This window comes from Scatophagus argus, chromosome 11 (assembly GCF_020382885.2).
Source record: "Scatophagus argus isolate fScaArg1 chromosome 11, fScaArg1.pri, whole genome shotgun sequence".
NCBI lineage: Eukaryota > Metazoa > Chordata > Actinopteri > Scatophagidae > Scatophagus > Scatophagus argus.
The window spans coordinates 2,834,335-2,861,830 of NC_058503.1; the positions used below are offsets into that span (position 1 = coordinate 2,834,335).

Here is a 27,496-nt window from a genome sequence, read left to right on the forward strand (position 1 = left end):
AATATGTTTCTGAAGGTAGTCTAAAAGTGAGGTAGTGCAGGGTGGAGTATAGTGCAAGTGGGTGAAAAACAGTGCAAATGAACAGCAGGTGGATAATGACATGAGCAAAAATCAGTTACTAAAGTGCAGGACAGCATGTTAGTTAGGTGGTGTTGAACAGTCCAACAGCAGAGGGAAAGAAGCTGTTCTTGTGGCGTGAGGTTTTGGTCTGAATGGACCGTAACCTCCTGCCTGAAGGGAGTTTCTCAAAGAGTCCATGTCCAGGGTGAGAAGGGTCAGCTGTGATCCGACCTGCACGCCTCAGAGTCCTGGAGGTGTACAGGTCTCGGAGAGATGGAAGGCTGCAGCCGATCACCTACTCAGCAGAGCGCACAGCACGCTGCAGTCTGTGCTTGTCCCTGGCGGTGGCCCCAGCGTACCACATGGTGATGGAGGAGGTGAGGATGGACTCAATGATGACCGTGTAGAACTGAACCATCATCTTGGTTGGCACCTTGAGTTTCCTCAGCTGCCGCAGGAAGAACATCCTCTGCTGTATGAGGGAGCTGATGGTGAGGTCTCGGGTGATGGTGGTACCCAGGAAGCGGAAGGAGTCCACCATGGTGACGGGGGTGTCTGTCAGGGTGAGGGGGAGCGATGGAGCTGGCACTTTCCGAAAGTCAATGATCATCTCCACTGTCTTCTGGACGTTCAGCTCCAGGTGGTTGTTGCCGCATCAGGACACCAGACGGTCCACCTCCCTCCTGTAGGCGGACTCATCCCCGTCCGAGATGAGACCAATGAGGGTGGTGTCGTCTGCAAACTTAATCAGCTTGACAGACTGGTGGCTGGAGGTGCAGCAGTTGGTGTAGAGGGAGAAGAGCAAAGGGGAAAGTACACAGCCCTGGGAGGTACCGGTGCTGATGGTGCGGGTGTCCGAGACATTCTTCCCCAGCCTCACATGCTGTTTCCTGTCTGTCAGGAAGTCAGTGATCCACCGGCAGATGGGATCAGGCACGTTCAGCAGGGACAGCTTGCCTTGGAGGAGAGCTGGGCGGATCGTATTGAAGGCAGAGCTGAAGTCCACAAACAAGATCCTAACGTAGGTTCCCGGGGAGTCCAGTTGCCGCAGGATGAAGTGTAGAGTCAGGTTGACTGCATCGTCTACAGACCTGTTGGCTCTGTAGGCAAACTGCAGGGAGTCCAGGAGGGGGGTTGTGATGGACTTAAGGTGGGACAGAACCAGGCGCTCAAATGACTTCATGACTACAGATGTCAGTGCCACAGGTCTGTAGTCATTAAGTCCAGTGATCCTCGGCTACTTGGGGACTGGAACTATGGTGGAGGCTTTGAAGCAGACTGGCACATGGCATGACTCCAGAGAGGTGTTGAAAATGTCTGTGAAAACTGGAGTCAGCTCGTCCGCACAGTGTCTCAGGGTGGAGGGGGACGCACCGTCTGGTCCAGGAGCCTTGTGAGGGTTCATTTTCCTGAACAGCTTGTTAACATCCTCCTCCTGGATAAAGAGGGCTGTGGTGGAGGAGGAGGGGTCCGAGGTGGATATTGGTGGAATGACTTCAGGGGTGTGGGGGGTGTGAATGGCCGTGTTGATGGGGTGAGTGGGGGTGTCAGGGCCGGCAGATAGTCCATCAAAGCGACAGTAGAACTTGTTCAGACTGTTGGCTAGTCGCAGGTCGTCAGTAGAGTGGGGGGCTTTGGGCTTCTAGTTGGTGATTTGCTTAAGCCCTTTCCACACAGAGGTCGAGTCATTAGCTGAGAATTGCTGTTGAATTTTCTCAGAGTACAGTGATTTAGCACTTCTCACCTCCTTGCTAAACCTGTACTTGGCCTCTATGTAGCTGTCTCTATCCAAGTGTCTCTATCAAAGTGTTACCCCAACAACAAGCCGTGGGTAACCAAGGACATCAAAGCCATCCTCAACAACAAGAAGAGGGCTTTCAGAGCAGGCAATAGGGAGGAGGTGAGAGCTATTCAGCGCACCCTGAGAATAAAGATCAGGGAGGCAAAGGAGAGGTACCGGAGGAAGCTGGAGTGGAAACTTCAGCAGAACAACACGAGAGAGGTGTGGAGTGGCATGAGGACCATCACAGGTTACGGGCCAAACTGCGGAGGAGTTGATGGCGGTGTGGAATGGGCGAATGAGCTGAATCAGTTTTTTAACAGATTCGACACAGGGACCCCAATTCACGCTTCAAACGACTCCTCAGCAGTACGGTTGCAGCAACCAGCCACTCCAGCCTCTCTCCCTCCCCCCACATTCCATCTGGATGGCCTCGCTCACACCTCGTCCCCAGAAGTCTTGGTGGACCACTCTCACCTGGGTACCACATGCACCCCAACGATGACCTTCACAGCTGACCAGGTGAGAAGACAGCTGCAGAGACTCCGTGCAGGCAAAGCTGCAGACCCAGATGGTGTGAGCCCCAGGGTCCTGAAAGCCTGTGCCCCCCAGCTAAGCGGAGTACTTCATCATGTCTTCAACCTGAGTCTGAGTCTTCAGAGGGTCCCCGTGGTGTGGAAGACGTCATGCCTCGTTCCTGTCCCGAAGACGCCGCGTCCCAGCGACCCCAAGGACTACAGGCCTGTGGCCCTGACGTCACAAATCATGAAGACCCTGGAAAGACTCGTCCTGGAACAGCTCCGGCCCATGGTCCAACCACTTCAGGATCCCCTTCAGTTCGCCTACCAGCCCCGCCTTGGAGTGGACGATGCCATCATCTACCTGCTGAACAGAGTCTACACTCACCTAGACAAGCCGGCAAGCACTGTGAGAATCACGTTCTTCGATTTCTCGAGTGCGTTTGACACCATCAGGCCGGCTCTGCTGGCTGAGAAGCTGACAGCGATGCAGGTGGATGCCCCACTGGTGTCCTGGATCGCAGACTATCTGACGGGCAGACCGCAGAACGTACGCCTGAAGTGCTGCCTGTCAGATGAAGTGATCAGCAACACCGGGGCTCCACAGGGGACTGTCCTCTCTCCCTTCCTCTTCACGATCTACACCACAGACTTTACGCACTGCACAGAGACCTGCCATCTTCAGAAATTTTCTGATGACTCTGCAGTGGTTGGGTGTATTACTGGGGGGGATGAGAGAGAGTACAGGACGGTAGTGGACAACTTTGTCACATGGAGCGGGAAAAACCACCTACAGCTCAATGTGACAAAGACCAAGGAACTGGTGGTGGACCTGAGGAGGACTAAGGCTCCAGTGACCCCTATCAACATCAAAGGGGACACTGTGGAGGTGGTGGAGGAGTACAAATACCTGGGGGTGTACTTAGACCACAAACTGGACTGGTGCAAGAACGTGGACATGGTCTACAGAAAGGGCCAGAGCCGCCTCTATTTTCTGAGGGAGCTGAGGTCCTTCAACATCTGCAGGACGATGCTGAGGATGTTCTACGAGTCGGTGGTGTCCAGTGCCATCACATATGCTGTTGTCTGCTGGGGCAGCTGCCTGAGGGTGAGGGACACTAACAGACTCAATAGAATCATCAAGAAGGCCAGCCATGTTGTGGGAGAGGAACTGGACTCTCTGACAGTGGTGTCTGAGAGGAGGATGTTGTCCAAAATAAGGACGATACTGGACTTTCCCTCTCACCCTCTCCACAATGTGCTGATCGGCTACAGGAGCTCGTTCAGCAACAGACTCATACTGCCACGATGCACCACAGAGCGACACAGGAAATCATTCCTGCCTGTCGCCATCAAACTGCTCAGCACTGTGACGGACACACTCACTTGTATATACAATGTACATATTGGCTCTTTTACACATTGTACATACCTGTATTTTTAAATTTTCTTAAAAAATTTTGAATACAGTTTTTGTAAATACCTGTACTTGAGATTTTAGTTTTTTGTTTATCCTATTTTTATACTCTGCACTTTTCTCCTTTCTTGGTCGGGAATACTGCATGTGGAATGTCTGTAAAAACAAGAATTTCCCTCCAGGGATTAATAAAGGAATTCTGATTCTGATTCTGATTCTGATATCCCCACTCCTGAAAGCAGACTCCTTCTCTAGCCTCAGCTGTCTGAGTTTAGCTGTGAACCAGGGTTTGTCATTGTTATAACTCACCCTGGTGCGTGTTGGCACAATACTGTCCTCACAGTACTGGATATATGAGGTTACAGTATCTGTATACTCATCAAGACTATCCGTAGGAGCCCTAAACACGTCCCAGTCCGTTGAATCCAAACAGAAACGAAGCTCCTCCACAGCCTGGCTGGTCCACCTTTTAGATGTACTCACCACAGGTTTGGCGAGCTTCAGCCTCTGTCTGTATGTGGGGATCAGGTGGACCATGACATGGTCAGATAGACCAAGAGCGGCACGGGGCACTTCTAATCTTCACACGATTGAAGATTATAGGGAGAGGTCCTCAAAAGAATCACCCATGAAACTGCAAACACATGCACACAAAATCAAGAAAAAAAGGGGGGGGGGGATCATGAAGAGCGCACCACCACCATGAATTAACTGCCGCAGGGAGCCTGCAACATCTGGCAACAAAAGAAACAAAAGTTAATAAAACAAGCCCAAAAGTTCAACAGAACTGGTGTGAACTCAGCAAACATTTATCTAAATAAAGAAAAAGGAAAGAAAAGGGGAAAACATTTTAATAAACTCATCAATGCAATAAAAGGAAACCAGCACAGTTACAAGAAAAAGAGCAACAGCTACAGAAAACAGCGTAACAGCACCGGGGCCCGTATCGGTTGGTGTGGGCACTATGCAGTCACAAAACAGCCGGTGCCACGCTCAAGTGGACAAAATGGACAAAAGTGGTGGGCATTTCAGTCACGCCAGCCGCCGGAGAACTGAGAGGCAGAGCCGCTGGACGACGGACAATCATGGACTTATCGTCGAGACCTGTTCTTATTGGAAACTGTTGTGCATTGGTGCTATATAAACAAATTGAATTGAAATCAAACTGAATACGTGAGACACATTCAAACTATTACACATGGTCTTGTTTCTTTATAACATGGGCTTAGTAATGTAACAAAGTAATTATTCCAAATTATAGGCTCAGTATAATAAAAGGAGGATTAGTGAATTACATCCTCTTTTATGTTTTATGCAGCATCTCAAGTTTTTTGGAACTGGGGCTGAATATATTTGAAGACCATGCCAACAAATCCACCAGCAGTTCACCTTTGATTCATGGAGGGTCACATACTTAGAAAACAAAATCTGCTCTTTATTTACGTGTTAAAATATTCTAACCAAGGTTCTGCCCTAGAAAAAAGCTTAATAAAGAGCACACATTTTTGCCAAGTTGTTTACTTTTTCCTTTGTTCCTTAAGCACTAAATTGACATATCTACAGTATCTTGGTGTCACAGGAGTTAGGCCGCAGAATCTGCAGTGTAACAATGAGTTTCACAGATCTCCTAAACCAGGGGTAGAAAAAAGCATAGACCACTGGATTGAGACAGGAGTTACAATAAAGTAGCCAGACCCCAAAAACTGAAAATGCCACACTGCTTGTGAAGTCCTGGCCTGCAAAAGACGGATAAAAATAAGGACAGAAGCATATCAGAAATACAACAACAATAATACCAAGAGTTTTGGCTGCTTTTCTCTCAGACTTCTTAGCAGTCACACTAACTGAACCCTGCAGTGTAACTCCTGTAACATGAGACCTCATGGCTCAAGCCTGAGACACAGCCACCACAAATACTCTCATGTACAGAATTATGATGACAGCAATGGGGCCAACAAAGGTCAACATGACATCAACAGCTCCACTTATGAAATTAATAACAACTACACACTCTCCGTAACAGGAATTATATTTATCTGGTTGTGTCAGGAAGTCCATCAGTATCACACCATTATAGAACACAGAACAGCCCCAGCACAAACAAACACAGATTTTAATTCTTTTCTGAGTGACTTTAGTGGGATAACATAAAGGGTCACAAATGGCTACGTATCGATCTACTGATATGAGCACCATGTTTCCTACTGAGGCAGAGGTAAGGATAGAAGAGGCATAGTAAAACAGTCCACATATCAAGCTCCCCCAAAACCAGCATCCCCCTATCAAGAGGATTTGAATCGGCATCAACAGGAGGCCAACGAGGAAGTCTGAGACAGCCAGCGAGAGGAGGAGGAGGTTGGTGGGTGTGTGGAGTTGCCTGGAGAAAAAGAATATAATCACTTAACATGTAATTATAACACTTATCATAAAAAGAAAAGTCAGAAAAATATTCTCATCTGTACAAGTATGAATATCACACTTGTTATAAAGAACATGGCATAACATTTTTAAGCAGCTAGGATGTGCTTATCACAATCCTGGACACAACAATAGATGTAGTATCAGTTTTGTATACCACTGCATGTGTGTTTGTTAGAGAGTATGCAGTTAGCTTGAATTCCAACATTCATATCATCAGTATATTCATTGATGTTCTCAGTTATTCCTAGCTGTAGTAGAAATACTACTAGTCATGCAATTAAAGTATGTTAAAAGCTAAATGCAGTACATGTAAACTATACAAAACTCAGGAAGTTATTTTGTTCATAAAATGCCTTAACACGGTAATATCACCCAAAAAACAATTCTTGTAAAAATAACTGCTTTATAATCGGTAAAAATATTTTAGGTTATTAGTATGAGTTTATTTTTATGCCTGAAGTGGAAGATAGAGATGATGACCAGCAAGTTGAGAACCACAGTGAGCAAAGAGATGCAATAGAGCAGGATGTAAAGGTATATGGTCTCTGCATGTTGCTGCACTGGCTTCCTGCAGGAGATGTTGAATAGCTGTGGAAAGCAGACTTCAGCTTCTTCCAGGGTCTCCATAATCAGACAAAGAAAAGGAGATGAGAAGCTGATGAGCTCTCACCGTTTTCTGGCAAAAGTTCCTGTGTCATGTAGCTATTATTTATCTAGCTCCTCCTCCCTTTCCTGCAACTAAAAAACTGTGCTGATTCCATGATACAATGAACCTGCCTTCTGATGATAATGCAATCTTCCTTGTGGTTTGGACTTGGATTCCTCAGATGTTGTACTTTTAATTCTACCAAAAGAGAAGCAACAAAAAATGAAATGAAGAAAGAACACTTATTACATCGTCAGCCAATATCCAGTCATATCCTCAAATTCTCAGTAGTCTACTTGTGTGGGGCGAGAGCCCAAAAATAACTGACATTGTCTTATATGAAAGTCCTCTACAGATCAATTGCCGTTTATTCATTGATTGATGTCTGTATATTTATTAGCAAATTAGGGAAGCCAAATGTAACACCAAAATTTTAATGTGATAACCTGAACCCTGAGCACTGTTCTTGAGAAAAAAAGAAATCATCAGCCATCTTGGAATTTGGTTTTAGTGGCCCTAATGAAAGCCACCTCTAGTTGTGTGGCATTTTCCAGTTTAAGGCATATGTTCTACATATCCTGTCATTGCTGCAATTGCATGCTAGGCTCAATGGGCAGGCTGCATCTGCTGGAAGCTGAGCATCTGCTCTTTCCAGCTACATTGGCCTCAAGATTGTGTATCTGAGCCAGATTAGACAGACAGTAAAACTGTATTTTTGAAAATGTTAGGGTTAGACAGAATAGGTCCAGCTTAGCTGATGAGCAAGACCGACATCTCTGGACATCTAGCCTATAACAGCAGAGTATTGGCCTCGACCACAATTGCAGAGTAACATTCATAAGATTGTACAATGTACAAGTTGTACAATTTATGAACATGCAAAAAGCACATGTCAGCAGTAAACCACTCTTCTCCCAATACTACACAGGGAAAAGGGAAACCAGCAATTAACTTGACAAAGCACACTCTAATCCACTTTGTCTGCTCAGAGCTAAAGGCCTCTTACGGTGCTTTTCCACAGGTGAGGTTGCCCTGTGTGAATCCTCATTGTACTGTCATGCAGATAACACAGTGGGTACATAGTACTACTCAGCAGCTACCCGCAGCCAATCTCCTTGGTGAGGTAGCGAAGGAATAGCAGAGTCGACTTGGTGGAAGCAGAGTAGTTCCTTCTCTATTTTAGAAGGATGTAGAGCAAGTTGGCTACTTCTCTTCAGCGACTATGACCATAGTCTTCGTCACATGGGATGAAGCCCTTTTGTAAAATGTAGTTGTTAAAGAGGTTTTTACTGGAAAAAGAACCAGTGTTCACAGTGGATACTAAGCCTAAGCAATATGAGGCAGTCTCTGCATTGTATCACCTTGGCTAGCATCATGGTGCTTGCCTGTATCAGAGACACTAAAATCCCGAAATCAAATGAAAATAATCACCACAAAAAATGATAAATGTTTTATTCTCCAGGACTTTTTGAAGGTGGGGTGGGGGTGGCACATAGGTGTGGTGGTTAGTACTGTCGCCCAAAGCAAGAAGGTTCCAGGTTCAAATCCTGGTCTGGCTGTTCAATGTTGAGTTTGCATGTCCTGCCTTTGCCTGCATGGGATTTCTCTTGGTACTCCAGCTTCCTCCCACACTCCCAAAAACATGCTCATTAGGTTAACTGGCCACTAGACATTGTACCTAGGTGTGAGTGTGTGGCATTGTCTTGTTGTTTGTTTGTCAGCTTTGTATTTGACTAGCAACCAGTCCAGGATGTAACCTGCCTCTCACCCATAGTCTGCTGGGATAGGCTCCAGCCCCCCTTATGACCCTGACAGATAAGCAGTATAGAAAATGGATGGATGGATGGATCCAGTGTTGAGGGTGAGGGGGGATGAGCTATGGGTGCCCACGCGTACCACCTGTTGTCTTCCGGTAAGGAAGCTGTGGATCCACTTGCACAGGGAGGAGTTCAGTCCAAGATCACACAGCTTGGTTACCAGCCTGGAGGGGACTATGGTATTGAATGCTGAGCTGTAGTCCACAAACAGCACTCTCACGTAGTTCCCCATCCTAGTGTCTATGTGGGAAAGTGTTTTGTGCAGCAGGAAGGTTATGGCGTCATCTGTGGATCTGTCTGGGCGGTATGCAAACTGAAGGGGATCCAGGGTGGGGGGCAGAGAGGAGGTGATGAATGTTTTGACCAGCTTCTCAAAACATTTCATCACCACAGATGTGAGGGCTATGGGGCGATAGTCATTGGGATTACTGGGCTGGGCTGTCTTTGGGACGGGGACTACAATAGACTTCTTAAAGCAGGTGGGAATCACACACTGTGAGAGGGAGAGGTTGAATTTCGTTGTAAACACCAGTGCAAGCTGTTCAGCGCAGGCTTTGAGGACCCGACCGCTAACGCCGTCAGGCCCTGCTGCTTTCCTGGTGTTTACACTTCTAAACATCCTCCTCACCTCCAGCTCCGTCACAGTGAGCGTCACCTCTCCGCCGGCTGGGAGCGCAGCTTCTTGCCTGCTATCTGACTCGAAGCGTGCAAAGAAGTTGTTGAGCTCATCAGCCAGAGAAGCGTCCACTCTCATCGCAGGTGGATGTGCAGCTTTGTAGTCTGTGATGGTGCGTAGTCCCTGCCACAGCACCCTGGAGTTGCTCCCCTCCATCTGCAGCTCCAGTCTTGCGGCGTAGCGGCATTTAGCCTCCTTCACCGTCCTACGGACAGCGTAGGTGACTGCCCTGTACAGCGTCATGTCACCGGTGGCGAGTCCCGAGTTGTAGGCAGCGGTGCGGGCCCTCAGCGCGTCGCGGACAGTTTTGTCCACCCACGGCTTCTGGTTGGGAAAAGTTCTGATGGTGGCTGTTGGTGTTACGTCTTCCACCATTTTCCCGATAAATCCCACAACCGCTTCCGTGAACTCGTTGATGTCACCGCCCGAGCTGCACCGAAACGTGTCCCAGTCCGCTGAATCCAGTGCGCCCTGCAGAGCGTCCTCTGATTGGTCAGTCCACCGTGTTACTTCTCTGACTGCAGGAGATTCCTGCTTCAGCCGAGGTTTATATTTCGGCATGAGAAGGATTCAAGGATTCAAGGATTCAAGGAGCTTTATTGTCATTTCACACACGTAGAACATGAGTGGAACGAAATTAGTTTCCCCGGTCCCAGTATAAGCCCAATTGCCTAACAAATAAATATAAATATAAACAATGCTACAGTAGAATGTAAAAAAATACAGTAGGTGATGTAAACATCAGTGTAAACAGTATAAGTAGTGCAAATGACTGACAGGGTAGTGCAAAAGACAGTAGTGCAATGAGAGAACATGAGTAGTTTAAGAGTTTTGTGCAAATGACTGCATTGTGCAATGTTCCGTGGGTATTTGTTGGTGTGTGTGTGGGGGGGGGGATGGGTTTGGCAGCAGGGGCTACAGAGGGCCTCCAGAGTTCAACAGTCTCAGAGCTTCTGGGAAGAAGCTGTTCCTCAGTCTGGTGGTCCTGCTCTTAATGCTCTGCAGCCTCCTGCCTGAGGGGAGAGGGGCAAACAGTTTGTGTGAGGGGTGGGTGGGGTCCTTCATGATGCAGGAGGCCCTTTTCCTGCACCTGGCGGTGTAAATGTCTGTGGTGGTGGATAGGCTGTGTCCCACAGTCTTCTGTGCAGCTTTCACCACCCTCTGCAGAGCCTTTTACTCTGCTGCAGAGCAGCTACCGTGCCACACAGTGATGCAGGAGCACAGGACGCTCTCCACCACACATCTGTAAAAAGATGTCAGGACTGAGCTCCCCAGTCCGGCACGCCTCAGCCTCCTGAGAAAGTAGAGGCGCTGGTGTGCCTTCCTGATGAGAAAGGAAGTGTTGTTGCTCCAGGTGAGGTCGTCCATTATGTGGACGCCCAGGTACCTGAAACTGGAGACCACTTCCACCGCTGTCCCTCCGATGTACAGGGGAGGAAGGGGGAGATGTCTGCCCCTTCTGAAGTCCACGATCATCTCCTTGGTCTTTTTCACGTTGATGCAGAGGTTGTTCTCTCTGCACCAACCCTCCAGGCGTTCCACCTCCTGCCTGTAGTCGGCCTCGTCACTGTTGGCGATGCGTCCAACCACAGCTGTATCATCCGCAAACTTCACGATGAGGCAGCTCGGATGTTGCGCTGAGCAGTCGTGTGTTAGCAGGGTGAACAGGAGGGGGCTCAGCACACAGCCCTGGGGAGAGCCGGTGCTGAGGGTGATGGAGGAGGAGGAGATATCATGGATCTTCACTGTTTGCGGCCTGTCCGTCAGGAAGTCCAGGACCCAATTGCAGAGGGTGGAGCTCAAACCGAGAGCACTGAGCTTATGGATCAGTGTTTGCGGAATGATTGTGTTAAACGCAGATGTGAAATCCACAAAGAGAAGGCGGACATAGGAGTCTTTATTCTCTAGGTGGGTGAGAGTTGTGTGGACAGAAGATATGGCATCCTCTGTGGATCGGTTCTTCCTGTATGCGTATTGGTGTGGGTCCACAGTGACGTCGATACAGTCTTTGATGCGGGCCATGACCAGTCTCTCAAAGCACTTCATGACTATCGGAGTGAGGGCTACTGGCCGATAGTCATTCAGGCTCGTCACTGTGGAGGTCTTGGGAATGGGGATGATTGTAGCGGTCTTCAGACAGGTGGGGACCGTCGCTTGTTGGAGAGAGGTGTTGAAGATGTCCGTCAGTACCTCTGTGAGCTGATGTGCACAGCCCTTCAGCACCCGCCCCGGGATATTATCGGGACCTGCAGCTTTGTGTGGGTTTATCCTCTGGAGGGTCCTCCTCACTTCTGCTGAGGTCACGCTGAGGGGCTCTTCACCAGGTGGGGGGGTGAGTCTGGTGCTGAGGGGGGTGTCCGGGTCCTCAAAGCGGGCAAAGAAGTTGTTGAGAGCTTCAGGCAGAGAGGGGTCCCTGGGGCATTGTGCATCTTTCTTATTTAGACACCCGAAACAAGTAGAGTTAGCCTTTAGACCAACACAAAAACTACAAAAAAAGGGCTTAAACCCGGGAGCGTGAGAAGCCGCTGCACTACTGTGCGCCGCCATCTTGAAACACTAAGGACTGCACTGTGGTCCGAAAGGCCAAACGGAGGCAGAGACTTGGCCTTGTAACCATCCTTGAAAGGAGAGTAACAGTGGTCCAGAGTCCTCTCTCCTCTGGTGGGGCAGTCGATGTGTTGAAAGGACGGAACTGGATGGTCAGAAGCTCCAGGTCAGGGGTGCATGAGTGTTTGAGAGACACAACGTTCCTGTTGTCACACCAGTTGTTGTTTACCATCAGACACACACCACCTCCCCTTGATTTACCAGACTCACCCGTCCTGTCCTTGCGGTGAACTGAGAAGAACTCCGCTGGTTGAACGCCGTGGTCCGGAGTCAGGGGGGTCAGCCATGTCTCATGAGGCAGATGACGTTACAGTCCCGTATATCCCTCTGGAACTTTATTCTGGCCCCGAGGTCATCGAGCTTATTTTCCAGCGACTGGACATTGGCGAGTAGGATGCTGGGCAGAGGTGAATGGTGTGCTCTGCGTCTCAGTCTGTTCCTAACGCCGGCTCGTTTCCCTCAAGGCCTTCTCCGTGGCCTGAGCGTCCATTGTTGTTGTTGTTGTTGTGACCAGTCCGTAGGATGTCGACGGGCCAGGTCGGGTCTGGGATTAAGTTGATAGGAGCACAATTTGAGTACTGTGCTCCGGGGTCAATTAGGGTCTGTCTGTCGTATGTGTTACAACCTACAACGGGATGGCTTAACAAGCTAAAAATTACGCTAAAAACGACTATATACAAACAAATCTCGGGAGCAGGTACGACAGCGGCCGACCACACCAGCGCCATCTTGGTACAACATACAATGCAGCATGCGGTCACTTTTTGTTCTTACTTCCTCTTCCTCTTTTTTTTTTTTTTTTTTTTTTTTTTTTTTTTGCTTTTCAAGGATTCATATTTTAGTGCGCCCAATGCTGTTCAAAGGTACAGGGATTCAGAGTACTAATATATTGTTGTTATCCATTCCAATTGATGCAATTTGCCCTTGAGAGAGGAGCAGAGCAAGGATATAGACTCATCAGATGTATGACTGAGTTTTGATCTGAACTTTACAAACTCAGCAGCCACTTCTCTCTCTCTCTGATAATGAAGGCGATGGAGGAGTCGGAACTCTGCTTTCCTCATCTTAACACCTCATGTAGGAGGACAATACGTCCTCACTTGGAAGCCACACTCATTTTCAGCCTGCTGTCCTGCATCACTGTGATCACTGTGGTTCTGAACCTGTTGGTCATCATCTCTATCTACCACTTCAGGCAGAGATAAACTTTTGTGCATGGCCTACAAAATGTTTATTTTTTTGGTTATAGTCAGATAATGTATGAAAAAATGCCTTTGAGCACGGCAGCATAATGTGACATTCAGCTCTCTGAGGAAAACATTAGTAGATTCTGACCGTAGTTTTGTTGGCTCTAGGTTTTTATTTCAATGGCTGTGTGGATTTTTTGACATACTACTTTAGAAGCTGATGTAATATGATGCTGCTTTTGAGATAAGTACCAAAAACGATTAGTGACGGTTTCTCATACTTTGGGTTTCTACACATTCACTAATCTCAATTGTGCATGGCGTTTATTTGCAAATGATTTTATATGTGCAGTGTTGTATTTACGTTTGCTGTCTTGTGTTCAGTGTTGATATTTTTTCATTTCAGGCAGCTTCACACCACCACCAACCTCCTCCTCCTCTCTCTGGCTGTTGCAGACTTCCTTGTAGGTTTCCTGCAGATGCCAGTTGAAATCCTCCTCTTCCAAGACTGTTGGATGCTGGGCAACTTTCTTTGTGCTGTAAATTACTTTTTAGGTTACCTTATTATCAGTGTTTCAGTGGGAAACATGGTTCTCATATCAGTTGACCGCTACATAGCTATTTGTGAGCCCATGTTTTATTCCACCAAAGTCACTCTGAAAAAAATTCAAATCTGCATTTGTCTATGTTGGATCTTTTCTGCTGTCCACAGCAGCTGGATACTTAGGGATGTTCTGAAACAACCAGGCAGGTATAATTCCTGTGATGGAGAGTGTGTAGTTGTAATTAATTATGTTGAAGGAGCTTTTGACTTTGTTGTGACCTTTTTTGGCCCCATAACTGTCATCATAGTTCTATATATGAAAGTATTTGTGGTGGCTGTGTCTCAGGCTCGTGCCATGCGCTCCCACAATGCAGTTGTTACACTGCAGCTTTCAAAGACAGTAACTGCTAAGAAATCTGAAATGAAAGCAGCCAGGACTCTTGGTGTTGTTGTAGTTGTGTTTGTTCTGTGTTCATGTCCATATTATTGTTTCACTGTTGCAGCTGAGAACAACTTGGTATCCGGGTCATCTGCAGTCAGTGAGATTTGGCTTTTATATTTTAACTCCTGTCTAAACCCTATGATCTATGCCTTTTTCTACCCCTGGTTCAGAGAATCTGTCAAACGCATTATTACACTTCAGACACTGAAGCCTGGCTCACGGGATGGAAACATACTCTAGAGAAAGACATTGATGAAGTGATGGAAAAGTATGTGAAGGGGAAATTGTTTTTCATTTTCATTTACACATCATAAAGTCAGGATAATTAAAAAAGATATGGAGAAATGAATGTGTGTTCAGTCAGTATACCATATATAAATTTATTCTCTGTTTCTTTTCATTGCACATTTATTCTCTGCTTCAGTCATCCTATGAGAATGACTAAAACCAGAAAATCTTTTCTTAACAAACTCTTATTGTTACTGTTATTGATGAAAAGCATGGTGGATTTTCATGGACACAAAGAGATGACAAATGCACAATTACAGAAATACAGTCATCACGACCATAAAAGAACAAATGGTTTCAATAATGTTATGTTTGGGACAGGACCAGAATCTGTTACCTGGGTTTTTCCTAGTGAATTAAATTTGTCTTCATTTTAAACTTCACCTGCAGAGAGGATCACATCCAGAAACTTTCAATTATTATATTTATTATAATTATGCATTTTTCAGAGAATACAGTCCCTCATGAAATAAGTTCAGTGATTTGAAGACAAGCAGCCCAAGCTGTTATAAGCCAGTTTAACTAAAAGAGCTGAGCTCTCATATTTGACGCTTTCAAAATTGTAAGTGCTGTAAAACTGCTTTTTAGGCATACCTAAATCTGGATGTATATCATCTGTTGAAACTTTGAAAGCAACTAATCACATCAATTGATTCTGTGATTTTAAACCCTTGTGGTTATCTAATAAGAAGAAAATTAGTAAAATTATCTACATTAATGATGTGGCATTTGTAACACAGAAACTAGTTAAGACAATAAAAAATGGCACTTCCGAGCAGCTTGACCAGTAAGTCATATGATAGCACTGCAGCTATTGTTGGAAAGTAAATCCCTCACATGCAGCATTCCAGAGAAACTGAATTATATTGTACAAGACAGTGTTTAGAGAGTCTGATTTTTCTCATCGGTGCAGTGTAACACTTGGTGGTGAAACTGAATCACATACACCATTCTGCTGGAAACACACAGCTTCAGTGAGACAGATAACATTACATTTAATACCACATTTATTTTTCACTTCCCCAAGCTGACACTACATGATGCACTCTAAAGTATACAGTTCGGAGCTGCGAGCCAAGCTACTGGTAACGTCAGCTTAGCTTGTTTCTCTGGGAACAAGACTTAGATATCCAACAACTAAAATCTTTCATCTGGTGAAAGATATACCGTTTGCTAAAACAACCAAGAAAAAAATATAATATGATTCACGGTGGTGCAGTGGTTAGCACTGTCACCTCATAGCAAGAGGGTTCCAGGTTGGAATCCGGTCTGGGCCCCTGTGCCTGCGTGGGTTTTCTCCGGGTACTCCGGCTTCCTCCCACAATACCAAAAACATGCACATTAGGTTAATTGGCGACTCTACATTGCCCCTAGGTGTGAGAGTGTATGGTTGTTTGTCTTTGTGTGTTGGCCCTGTGATTGACTGGCGACCAGTCCAGGGTGAACCCCGCCTCTCGCCCGTAGTCAGCTGGGATAGGCTCCACCCCCCCGTGACCCTGACAGATAAGCGGTATACAAAATGGATGGGATACTGGCTACATTCATGTGCATAGCTTGGATTACAGGTGTATAACTACAATGTCGTTAAGATCCCTAGTAGCTAACACTGACTTGTTTATTAATTATTGATGCTAGCTAACTTATCTTATCTATTTCAATTAGGAAGTAAACCTTCCCAAATTAAGTTAACAAGCGCTGAGGCAGGTTAACAATGTCTGACTCAACATCATTTGCCTGTTTGTTATAAATTCTTTCCAATGACTGTATGAAATGCTGACATCTGCCTAATTCTTCTCTGGTCTGGTCTGGTTTGAAACACTTTTAGCAAATAAAGCAAAAGAATTTGTGTGTGTAAAATCAAACTGGGATCACATTGCATTTCATTTTCTGCCACTGCCAGCATACTGAGTTGCAACTCCGGTTGCCTCTCATGCCACTCCTTCAGGAGATTGATATGGAACGTTTGTCGGGATTTTCTCTTCCCAGGAAGATCAATCTCGTAGGTGGCTGGACCCATCTTCCGCACCACCTTGTACGGCCCCTGCCACCTGGCAAGCAGCTTGTTCTCAGTGGTGGGCAGAAGAAGCAGAACCTTCTGCCCTGGTTGGAGACTCCTCTGCCTGGCTGCCTTGTCGTACCAGGACTTCTGGTGAGTCTGGGCCTGACCTCCAGGTAGATTTCAGCTACCGGGTACTCATGCTCATCCCCATTTACACAAGAGACCCTCAGTTTTCCATCCGGTAAATAGTCTCTCTTTTCTACTACGTGGGGCTGTACTAATGTCTGGGTGCTTGCAGTGTCCAGCAGGGCAATAGCCCTCTTCCCATTAACCCCAACTGGTTCAGTCTGTCAGTCAACCCTGTGTCACCCTCTTCCCGTCTCGGGACACAGCAATGGCTGGAGTGTTTGGGCTTCCTGTTCGGACATTCAGGCTTAATGTGGCCCTCTTGATGGCAGTGATAGCAAACCACCGTTGCAGTAGGTTTCTGTTCCTGGGCCTCTCTGGACCTAAATGTGGGCAACAAACTTCGGACAGGCTGTCTACTGGGCTCACTAGTCTTTGAACCACTCCCATGACCAAACCCCTCAGACCTACCTCGAGCTGCTGGTCTTGGTGGTGGCTCCATCCGGAAGGTCTTGTGGCCCCGCCGAGCTGCCATGAGGTTCTCCACCAGTTCTGCTGCCCTCTGACCATCCTGCGGATTGTGCTCCTTCACCCAGACTCTGATGTCAGGGTTCGCAGGAACTGTTCTAAGACAAGGGTTTCCATCACCTCGTCAATCGTCTTCGTTGTCGGCCGAATCCACTTGTTGATGAGATCCTTCAGGCGGGTGTACAGCTCCCGAGGCGTTTCTCCCGGCCTGATGTCTGGTTCACGGAAACTCCTCCGGTACACCTCCTCGTTGATCTCATATTTATTTAGGATGGCGTCCTTCACACGATCATAGTTCATCGCATGGTTTATGTCCATTGCCACATATGCACTACGTGCCTTGCCAGAGAGGTAGGGCACCAGGATCACCGCCCAGTCCTCTCTTGGCCAGCGGTAAGCCATAGCTAGCCGCTCAAATGTGGTGAGGTATTGTTCGATGTCATCCCCTTCCTCAAATCTGGGGATCGCCGCACTGGACCAGGCTCTTGGTGCAGGGGCTGGTTCTGCTGCTGCTGGAGATACTGGTGCTGCTGGAGCTACTGCTGGTACGTCGCCCAGTGGGGAATGGAGACCCCCTGGCTGATGCATAGGCGGTGCTGGAGATGGACGTCTACGGTCAGCATCAACATCTTCCCTGAGTTGATTCAGCTGGAGCTGGACACCCCTCCATCTCTGTTCCTGCTTCGATGCCTCCCTCTCCTGGGCTTGAAGGGTCCTGACCAGGAGCTGATGCAGGGTGGCTAGGTCACACTCACTGGGTTGGTCTCCGCCCGACGCCTGGGCCCCGACCCCACCGTCTGTCTGCACCTCTTCTTCCTCCTCTGTGTCCACTGGGGTCTGGATGGGGAAATCCATGCTCACCCCAGTTCGGCCATCTTGCGCCCCACGGCCTCGCTTCCCTGCTCGACCTCTCATTCCAACTCTTCTCTCCAGCTTCTCCGATGGCCACAGATCCCACCACTGCCACCAAATGTGAGGGACCAGAGTGGTCTCCCCGAATAACGGGATCTCGGCAAGATCGGATTCAGGCAGAAGAGATTGAAAGTAGGAGGCAGCAAAGCGTCAGGTGCCAGGAAATGCCCTTTTATTCTCCTGGAACACAAGGTTTTCACCGACAGGAACAATGCGGGAACCAAAAACACTAATAACAAACTCTCACAACAGCACATAGTAGTTCTCCCAAGGAATAACAAGAGCAAAATGAGGCTCCTTTAAATAGGGCTGCTTGTTGAGCCCAAACGGTCCTCGCAGGCCACGTTATCAAAACGCGTCCCTTGTGGGAGACAGTGAGAAGGAGGGTGCTCACCTTCTCACAATGTCCCAGTCCGCTGAATCCAGTGCGCCCTGCTGAGCGTCCTCTGATTGGTCAGTCCACCGTGTTACTTCTCTGACTGCAGGAGATTCCTGCTTCAGCCGAGGTTTATATTTCGGCATGAGAAGGACTGCACTGTGATCCGAAAGGCCAAACGGAGGCAGAGACTTGGCCTTGTAACCATCCTTGAAAGGAGAGTAACAGTGGTCCAGAGTCCTCTCTCCTCTGGTGGGGCAGTCGATGTGTTGTTTAAACTCCAGTATCACCTTCCTCAGGTTAGCACGGTTAAAGTCCCCGGCCACGATAAGGGCTGCATCAGGCTGGTTAGCTTGATAGGTGGATATAGCCTCATGTAGCTCGGTGAGAGCGGTGATGATGACCGAAGTAAACTCACGGGGTAGGTACAAAGGACGGAACTGGATGGTCAGGAGCTCCAGGTCAGGGGTGCATGAGTGTTTGAGAGACACAACGTTCCTGTTGTCATTATTAAAACATATATAAACTGACGACAGAGTCCATTTCTCCATGTGCGTGCGAGTGTGTGTATGTATGTGCGCACACGCATCCGCGTATACATGCGCCACAAAGTCCGAAAAGTCTTTTTAATTTTAATTGTCCGACGCTGCCTCGCAGGCCACGTTATCAAAACGCATCCCTCGTGGGAGACAGTGAGAAGGAGGGTGCTCACCTTCTCACAATGTCCCAGTCCGCTGAATCCAGTGCGCCCTGCAGAGCGTCCTCTGATTGGTCAGTCCACCGTGTTACTTCTCTGACTGCAGGAGATTCCTGCTTCAGCCGAGGTTTATATTTCGGCATGAGAAGGACTGCACTGTGGTCCGAAAGGCCAAACGGAGGCAGAGACTTGGCCTTGTAACCATCCTTGAAAGGAGAGTAACAGTGGTCCAGAGTCCTCTCTCCTCTGGTGGGGCAGTCGATGTGTTGTTTAAACTCCGGTATCACCTTCCTCAGGTTAGCACGGTTAAAGTCCCCGGCCACGATAAGGGCTGCATCAGGCTGGTTAGCTTGATAGGTGGATATAGCCTCATGTAGCTCGGTGAGAGCGGTGATGATGACCGAAGTAAACTCACGGGGTAGCTACAAAGGATGGAACTGGATGGTCAGGAGCTCCAGGTCAGGGGTGCATGAGTGTTTGAGAGACACAACGTTCCTGTTGTCACACCAGTTGTTGTTTACCATCAGACACACACCACCTCCCCTTGATTTACCAGACTCGCCCGTCCTGTCCTTGCGGTGAACTGAGAAGAACTCCGCTGGTTGAACGCCGTGGTCCGGAGTCAGGGGGGTCAGCCATGTCTCAGTGAGGCAGATGACGTTACAGTCCCGTATATCCCTCTGGAACTTTATTCTGGCCCTGAGGTCATCGAGCTTGTTTTCCAGTGACTGGACATTGGCGAGTAGGATGCTGGGCAGAGGTGAATGGTGTGCTCTGCGTCTCAGTCTGTTCCTAACGCTGGCTCGTTTCCCTCGAGGCCTTCTCCGTGACCTGCGGCCTGAGCGTCCATTGTTGTTGTTGTTGTTGCGACCAGTTCGTAGGATGTCGACGGGCCAGGTCGGGTCTGGGATTAAGTTGATAGGAGCACAATTTCAGTACTGTGCTCCGGGGTCAATTAGGGTCTGTCTGTCGTATGTGTTACGACCTACAACGGGATGGCTTAACAAGCTAAAAGATTATGCTAAAAACGACTATATACAAACAAATCTCGGGAGCAGGTACGACAGCGGCCAACCACACCAGCGCCATCTTGGTACAACATACAATGCAGCATGCGGTCACTTTTTTTTCTGACTTCCTCTTCCTCTTTTTTTTTTTTTTTTTTTTGCTTTCCAAGGATTCATATTTTAGTGCATCCAATGCTGTTCAAAGGTACAAGGATTCAGAGTACTAATATATTGTTGTTAGCCATTCCAATTGATGCAATTTGCCCTTGAGAGAGGAGCAGAGCAAGGATATAGACTCATCAGATGTATGACGATGTACAGATGTATGATCTATGAGTTTTGATCTGAACTTTACAAACTCAGCAGCCACTTCTCTCTCTCTCTGATAATGAAGGCGATGGAGGAGTCGGAACTCTGCTTTCCTCATCTTAACACCTCATGTAGGAGGATAATACGTCCTCACTTGGAAGCCACACTCATTTTCAGCCTGCTGTCCTGCATCACTGTGATCACTGTGGTTCTGAACCTGTTGGTCATCATCACCATCTACCACTTCAGGCAGAGATAAACTTTTGTGCATGGCCTACAAAATGTTTATTTTTTGTGGTTATAGTCAGATAATGTATGAAAAAATGCCTTTGAGCACGGCAGCATAATGTGACATTCAGCTCTCTGAGGAAAACATTAGTAGATTCTGACCGTAGTTTTGTTGGCTCTAGGTTTTTATTTCGATGGCTGTGTGGATTTTTTGACATACTACTTTAGAAGCTGATGTAATATGATGCTGCTTTTGAGATAAGTACCAAAAACGATTAGTGACGGTTTCTCATACTTTGGGTTTCTACACATTCACTAGTCTCAATTGTGCATGCCGTTTATTTGCAAATGATTTTATATGTGCAGTGTTGTATTTACGTTTGCTGTCTTGTGTTCAGTGTTGATATTTTTTCATTTCAGGCAGCTTCACACCACCACCAACCTCCTCCTCCTCTCTCTGGCTGTTGCAGACTTCCTTGTAGGTTTCCTGCAGATGCCAGTTGAAATCCTCCTCTTCCAAGACTGTTGGATGCTGGGCAACTTTCTTTGTGCTGTAAATTTCTTTTTAGGTTACCTTATTATCAGTGTTTCAGTGGGAAACATGGTTCTCATATCAGTTGACCGCTACATAGCTATTTGTGAGCCCATGTTTTATTCCACCAAAGTCACTCTGAAAAAAATTCAAATCTGCATTTGTCTATGTTGGATCTTTTCTGCTGTCCACAGCAGCTGGATACTTAGGGATGTTCTGAAACAACCAGGCAGGTATAATTCCTGTGATGGAGAGTGTGTAGTTGTAATTAATTATGTTGAAGGAGCTTTTGACTTTGTTGTGACCTTTTTTGGCCCCATAACTGTCATCATAGTTCTATATATGAAAGTATTTGTGGTGGCTGTGTCTCAGGCTCGTGCAATGCGCTCCCACAATGCAGTTGTTACACTGCAGCTTTCAAAGACAGTAACTGCTAAGAAATCTGAAATGAAAGCAGCCAGGACTCTTGGTGTTGTTGTAGTTGTGTTTGTTCTGTGTTCATGTCCATATTATTGTTTCACTGTTGCAGCTGAGAACAACTTGGTATCCGGGTCATCTGCAGTCAGTCAGATTTGGCTTTTATATTTTAACTCCTGTCTAAACCCTGTGATCTATGCCTTTTTCTACCCCTGGTTCAGAGAATCTGTCAAACGCATTATTACACTTCAGACACTGAAGCCTGGCTCACGGGATGGAAACATACTCTAGAGAAAGACATTGATGAAGTGATGGAAAAGTATGTGAAGGGGAAATTGTTTTTCATTTTCATTTACACATCATAAAGTCAGGATAATTAAAAAAGATATGGAGAAATGAATGTGTGTTCAGTCAGTATACCATATATAAATTTATTCTCTGTTTCTTTTCATTGCACATTTATTCTCTGCTTCAGTCATCCTATGAGAATGACTAAAACCAGAAAATCTTTTCTTAACAAACTCTTATTGTTACTGTTATTGATGAAAAGCATGGTGGATTTTCATGGACACAAAGAGATGACAAATGCACAATTACAGAAATACAGTCATCACGACCATAAAAGAACAAATGGTTTCAATAATGTTATGTTTGGGACAGGACCAGAATCTGTTACCTGGGTTTTTCCTAGTGAATTAAATTTGTCTTCATTTTAAACTTCACCTGCAGAGAGGATCACATCCAGAAACTTTCAATTATTATATTTATTATAATTATGCATTTTTCAGAGAATACAGTCCCTCATGAAATAAGTTCAGTGATTTGAAGACAAGTAGCCCAAGCTGTTATAAGCCAGTTTAACTAAAAGAGTTGAGCTCTCATATTTGACGCTTTCAAAATTGTAAGTGCTGTAAAACTGCTTTTTAGGCATACCTAAATCTGCATATATATCATCTGTTGAAACTTTGAAAGCAACTAATCACATCAATTGATTCTGTGATTTTAAACCCTTGTGGTTATCTAATAAGAAGAAAATTAGTAAAATTATCTACATTAATGATGTGGCATTTGTAACACAGAAACTAGTTAAGACAATAAAAAATGGCACTTCCGAGCAGCTTGACCAGTAAGTCATATGATAGCACTGCAGCTATTGTTGGAAAGTAAATCCCTCACATGCAGCATTCCAGAGAAACTGAATTATATTGTACAAGACAGTGTTTAGAGAGTCTGATTTTTCTCATCGGTGCAGTATAACACTTGGTGGTGAAACTGAATCACATACACCATTCTGCGGGAAACACACAGCTTCAGCGAGACAGATAACATTACATTTTATACCACATTTATTTTTCACTTCCCCAAGCTGACACTACATGATGCACTCTAAAGTATACAGTTCGGAGCTGCGAGCCAAGCTACTGGTAACGTCAGCTCAGCTTGTTTCTCTGGGAACAAGACTTAGATATCCAACAACTAAAATCTTTCATCTGGTGAAAGATATACCGTTTGCTAAAACAACCAAGAAAAAAATATAATATGATTCACGGTGGTGCAGTGGTTAGCACTGTCGCCTCATAGCAAGAGGGTTCCAGGTTGGAATCCCGGTCTGGGCCCTTCTATGTGGAGTTTGCATGTTCTCCCTGTGCCTGCGTGGGTTTTCTCCGGGTACTCCGGCTTCCTCCCACAATACCAAAAACATGCACATTAGGTTAATTGGCTACTCTAAATTGCCCCTAGGTGTGAGAGTGTATGGTTGTTTGTCTTTGTGTGTTGGCCCTGTGATTGACTGGCGACCAGTCCAGGGTGAACCCCGCCTCTCGCCCGTAGTCAGCTGGGATAGGCTCCAGCTCCCCCGCGACCCTGACAGATAAGCGGTATAGAAAATGGATGGGATACTGGCTACATTCATGTGCGTAGCTTGGATTACAGGTGTATAACTACAATGTCGTTAAGATCCCTAGTAGCTAACACTGACTTGTTTATTAATTATTGATGCTAGCTAACTTATCTTATCTATTTCAATTAGGAAGTAAACCTTCCCAAATTAAGTTAACAAGCGCTGAGGCAGGTTAACAATGTCTGACTCAACATCATTTGCCTGTTTGTTATAAATTCTTTCCAATGACTGTATGAAATGCTGACATGTGCCTAATTCTTCTCTGGTCTGGTCTGGTTTGAAACACTTTTAGCAAATAAAGCAAAAGAATTTGTGTGTGTAAAATCAAACTGGGATCACATTGCCTTTCATTTTCCTTTGTTACAAAGTATAGGTTTCTTTCAGACAACACTTGATAGAGAGTGTGTCATGAGATAACTTTTGTTGTGAATTGGCGCTATATAAATAAACTGAATTGAATTGAAATTGATTAGAGGCCATGAAATACATTGTCTTTCCACTGTTTGTCATTGAATACAGTATATGTAAAAGAGGATTAGCAAAGCACCTCCTGTTTTATGTTATGCAGCATCAACAAAAGCGGCTATGACGAGCAGAGAGGTTGTATATATTTGAAAACTCTGCAGGCAAATCCACCGACAGGAAGAGAAAACAGTTCAACTTTTATTCATGTAGGGTCACATACTCATACATACATACCGGTTATCACAGACAAACAAGTTCAGGGTATTTTATTTTTATTTAAATTAATATTTTTTCTTTTCCAGGCCATGTGTAGTTGTTGAATTTTGTGATCCAAACCCATGAACAATGTTTTTGCTTTCATGAAAAACTGATGGTCATGAAAAACATGTTGATAAGAATGTGCTCGTAGAATCTGTTCTTTTTTTCTTACCTTCTGAAATATTCTGACCAAGGTTCTGTACTAAAACACAGCTTAATAAAGAGCATACATTTTTGCCAAGTTTGCTTGTTGTCCTTTGTTCCTTAAGCACTAAATTGACATGTCTACAATATCTTGGTGTCACAGGAGTCAGGCTCCAGAATCTGAAGTGTAACAATGAGTTTCACAGATCTCCTAAACCAGGGGTAGAAAAAAGCATAGACCACTGGATTGAGACAGGAGTTACAATAAAGTAGCCAGACCCCAAAAACTGAAAATGCCACACTGCTTGTGAAGTCCTGGCCTGCAATAGACGGATAAAAATAAGGACAGAAGCATATCAGAAATACAACAACAATAATACCAAGAGTTTTGGCTGCTTTTCTCTCAGACTTCTTAGCAGTCACACTAACTGAACCCTGCAGTGTAACTCCTGCAACATGAGACCTCATGGCTCGAGCCTGAGACACAGCCACCACAAATACTCTCATGTACAGAATTATGATGACAGCAATGGGGCCAACAAAGGTCAACATGACATCAACAGCTCCAGTTATGAAATTAATAACAACTACACACTCTCCGTAACAGGAATTATATTTATCTGGTTGTGTCAGGAAGTCCATCAGTATCACACCATTATAGAACACAGAACAGCCCCAGCACAAACAAACACAGATTTTAATTCTTTTCTGAGTGACTTTAGTGGGATAACATAAAGGGTCACAAATGGCTACGTATCGATCGACTGATATGAGCACCATGTTTCCTACTGAGGCAGAGGTAAGGATAAAAGAGGCATAGTAAAACAGTCCACATATCAAGCTCCCCCAAAACCAGCATCCCCCTATCAAGAGGATTTGAATCGGCATCAACAGGAGGCCAACGAGGAAGTCTGAGACAGCCAGCGAGAGGAGGAGGAGGTTGGTGGGTGTGTGGAGTTGCCTGGAGAAAAAGAATATAATCACTTAACATGAAATTATAACACTTATCATAAAAAGAAAAGTCAGAAAAATATTCTCATCTGTACAAGTATGAATATCACACTTGTGATAAAGAACATGGCATAACATTTTTAAGCAGCTAGGATGTGCTTATCACAATCCTGGACACAACAATAGATGTAGTATCAGTTTTGTATACCACTGCATGTGTGTTTGTTAGAGAGTATGCAGTTAGCTTGAATTCCAACATTCATATCATCAGTATATTCATTGATGTTCTCAGTTGTTCCTAGCTGTAGTAGAAATACTACTAGTCATGCAATTAAAGTTTGTTAAAAGCTAAATGCAGTACATGTAAACTATACAAAACTCAGCAAGTTATTTTGTTCATAAAATGCCTTAACACGGTAATATCACCCAAAAAACAATTCTTGTAAAAATAACTGCTTTATAATCGATAAAAATATTTTAGGTTATTAGTATGAGTTTATTTTTATGCCTGAAGTGGAAGATAGAGATGATGACCAGCAAGTTGAGAACCACAGTGAGCAAAGAGATGCAATAGAGCAGGATGTAAAGGTATATGGTCTCTGCATGTTGCTGCACTGGCTTCCTGCAGGAGATGTTGAATAGCTGTGGAAAGCAGACTTCAGCTTCTTCCAGGGTCTCCATAATCAGACAAAGAAAAGGAGATGAAAAGCTGATGAGCTCTCACCGTTTTCTGGCAAAAGTTCCTGTGTCATGTAGCTTTTATTTATCTAGCCCCTCCTCCCTTTCCTGCAACTAAAAAACTGTGCTGATTCCATGATACAATGAACCTGCCTTCTGATGATAATGCAATCTTCCTTGTGGTTTGGACTTGGATTCCTCAGATGTTGTACTTTTAATTCTACCAAAAGAGAAGCAACAAAAAATGAAATGAAGAAAGAACACTTATTACATCGTCAGCCAATATCCAGTCATATCCTCAAATTCTCAGTAGTCTACTTGTGTGGGGCGAGAGCCCAAAAATAACTGACATTGTCTTATATGAAAGTCCTCTACAGATCAATTGCCGTTTATTCATTGATTGATGTCTGTATATTTATTAGCAAATTAGGGAAGCCAAATGTAACACCAAAATTTTAATGTGATAACCTGAACCCTGAGCACTGTTCTTGAGAAAAAAAGAAATCTTCAGCCATCTTGGAATTTGGTTTTAGTGGCCCTAATGAAAGCCACCTCTAGTTGTGTGGCATTTTCCAGTTTAAGGCATATGTTCTACATATCCTGTCATTGCTGCAATTGCATGCTAGGCTCAATGGGCAGGCTGCATCTGCTGGAAGCTGAGCATCTGCTCTTTCCAGCTACATTGGCCTCAAGATTGTGTATCTGAGCCAGATTAGACAGACAGTAAAACTGTATTTTTGAAAATGTTAGGGTTAGACAGAATAGGTCCAGCTTAGCTGATGAGCAAGACCGACATCTCTGGACATCTAGCCTATAACAGCAGAGTATTGGCCTCGACCACAATTGCAGAGTAACATTCATAAGATTGTACAATGTACAAGTTGTACAATTTATGAACATGCAAAAAGCACATGTCAGCAGTAAACCACTCTTCTCCCAATACTACACAGGGAAAAGGGAAACCAGCAATTAACTTGACAAAGCACACTCTAATCCACTTTGTCTGCTCAGAGCTAAAGGCCTCTTACGGTGCTTTTCCACAGGTGAGGTTGCCCTGTGTGAATCCTCATTGTACTGTCATGCAGATAACACAGTGGGTACATAGTACTACTCAGCAGCTACCTGCAGCCAATCTCCTTGGTGAGGTAGCGAAGGAATAGCAGAGTCGACTTGGTGGAAGCAGAGTAGTTCCTTCTCTATTTTAGAAGGATGTAGAGCAAGTTGGCTACTTCTCTTCAGCGACTATGACCATAGTCTTCGTCACATGGGATGAAGCCCTTTTGTAAAATGTAGTTGTTAAAGAGGTTTCTACTGGCAAAAGTTCACAGTGGATACTAAGCCTAAGCAATATGAGGCAGTCTCTGCATTGTATCACCTTGGTTAGCATCATGGTGCTTGCCTGTATCAGAGACACTAAAATCCCGAAATCAAATGAAAATAATCACCACAAAAATTATAAATATTTTATTCTCCAGGACTTTTTGAAGGTGGGGTGGGGGTGGCACATAGGTGTGGTGGTTAGTACTGTCGCCAAAAGCAAGAAGGTTCCAGGTTCAAATCCTGGTC

The 27,496-nt window shown here is 45.5% G+C and overlaps 3 protein-coding genes and 1 pseudogene across 3 annotated transcripts; 2 read left to right on the top strand and 2 right to left on the bottom strand.

Annotated features, from left to right (window-relative positions):
- Window positions 1–3,932: 3,932 nt before the first annotated feature.
- Window positions 3,933–7,315, bottom strand: LOC124067564 (annotated as a pseudogene).
- A 5,446-nt stretch (window positions 7,316–12,761) lies between these two features.
- Window positions 12,762–14,479, top strand: LOC124067552 (trace amine-associated receptor 13c-like). The gene is made up of 2 exons (XM_046404990.1): window positions 12,762–13,137; window positions 13,536–14,479. The coding sequence occupies exons 1-2, from the start codon at window positions 12,968–12,970 to the stop codon at window positions 14,353–14,355; spliced, it is 990 nt and encodes a 329-aa protein (XP_046260946.1). The 5' UTR covers window positions 12,762–12,967; the 3' UTR covers window positions 14,356–14,479.
- A 5,911-nt stretch (window positions 14,480–20,390) lies between these two features.
- LOC124067152 (trace amine-associated receptor 13c-like) lies at window positions 20,391–21,949 on the top strand. The gene is made up of 2 exons (XM_046404262.1): window positions 20,391–20,606; window positions 21,006–21,949. Exons 1-2 carry the CDS (start codon window positions 20,437–20,439, stop codon window positions 21,823–21,825), a joined length of 990 nt encoding a protein of 329 aa, XP_046260218.1. The 5' UTR covers window positions 20,391–20,436; the 3' UTR covers window positions 21,826–21,949.
- A 1,785-nt stretch (window positions 21,950–23,734) lies between these two features.
- Window positions 23,735–25,944, bottom strand: LOC124067565 (trace amine-associated receptor 13c-like). Its single transcript, XM_046405002.1, has 2 exons — window positions 25,761–25,944; window positions 23,735–25,262 (listed from the first exon to the last, which is right to left on the bottom strand). Exons 1-2 carry the CDS (start codon window positions 25,931–25,933, stop codon window positions 24,443–24,445), a joined length of 993 nt encoding a protein of 330 aa, XP_046260958.1. The 5' UTR covers window positions 25,934–25,944; the 3' UTR covers window positions 23,735–24,442.
- Window positions 25,945–27,496: the final 1,552 nt, after the last annotated feature.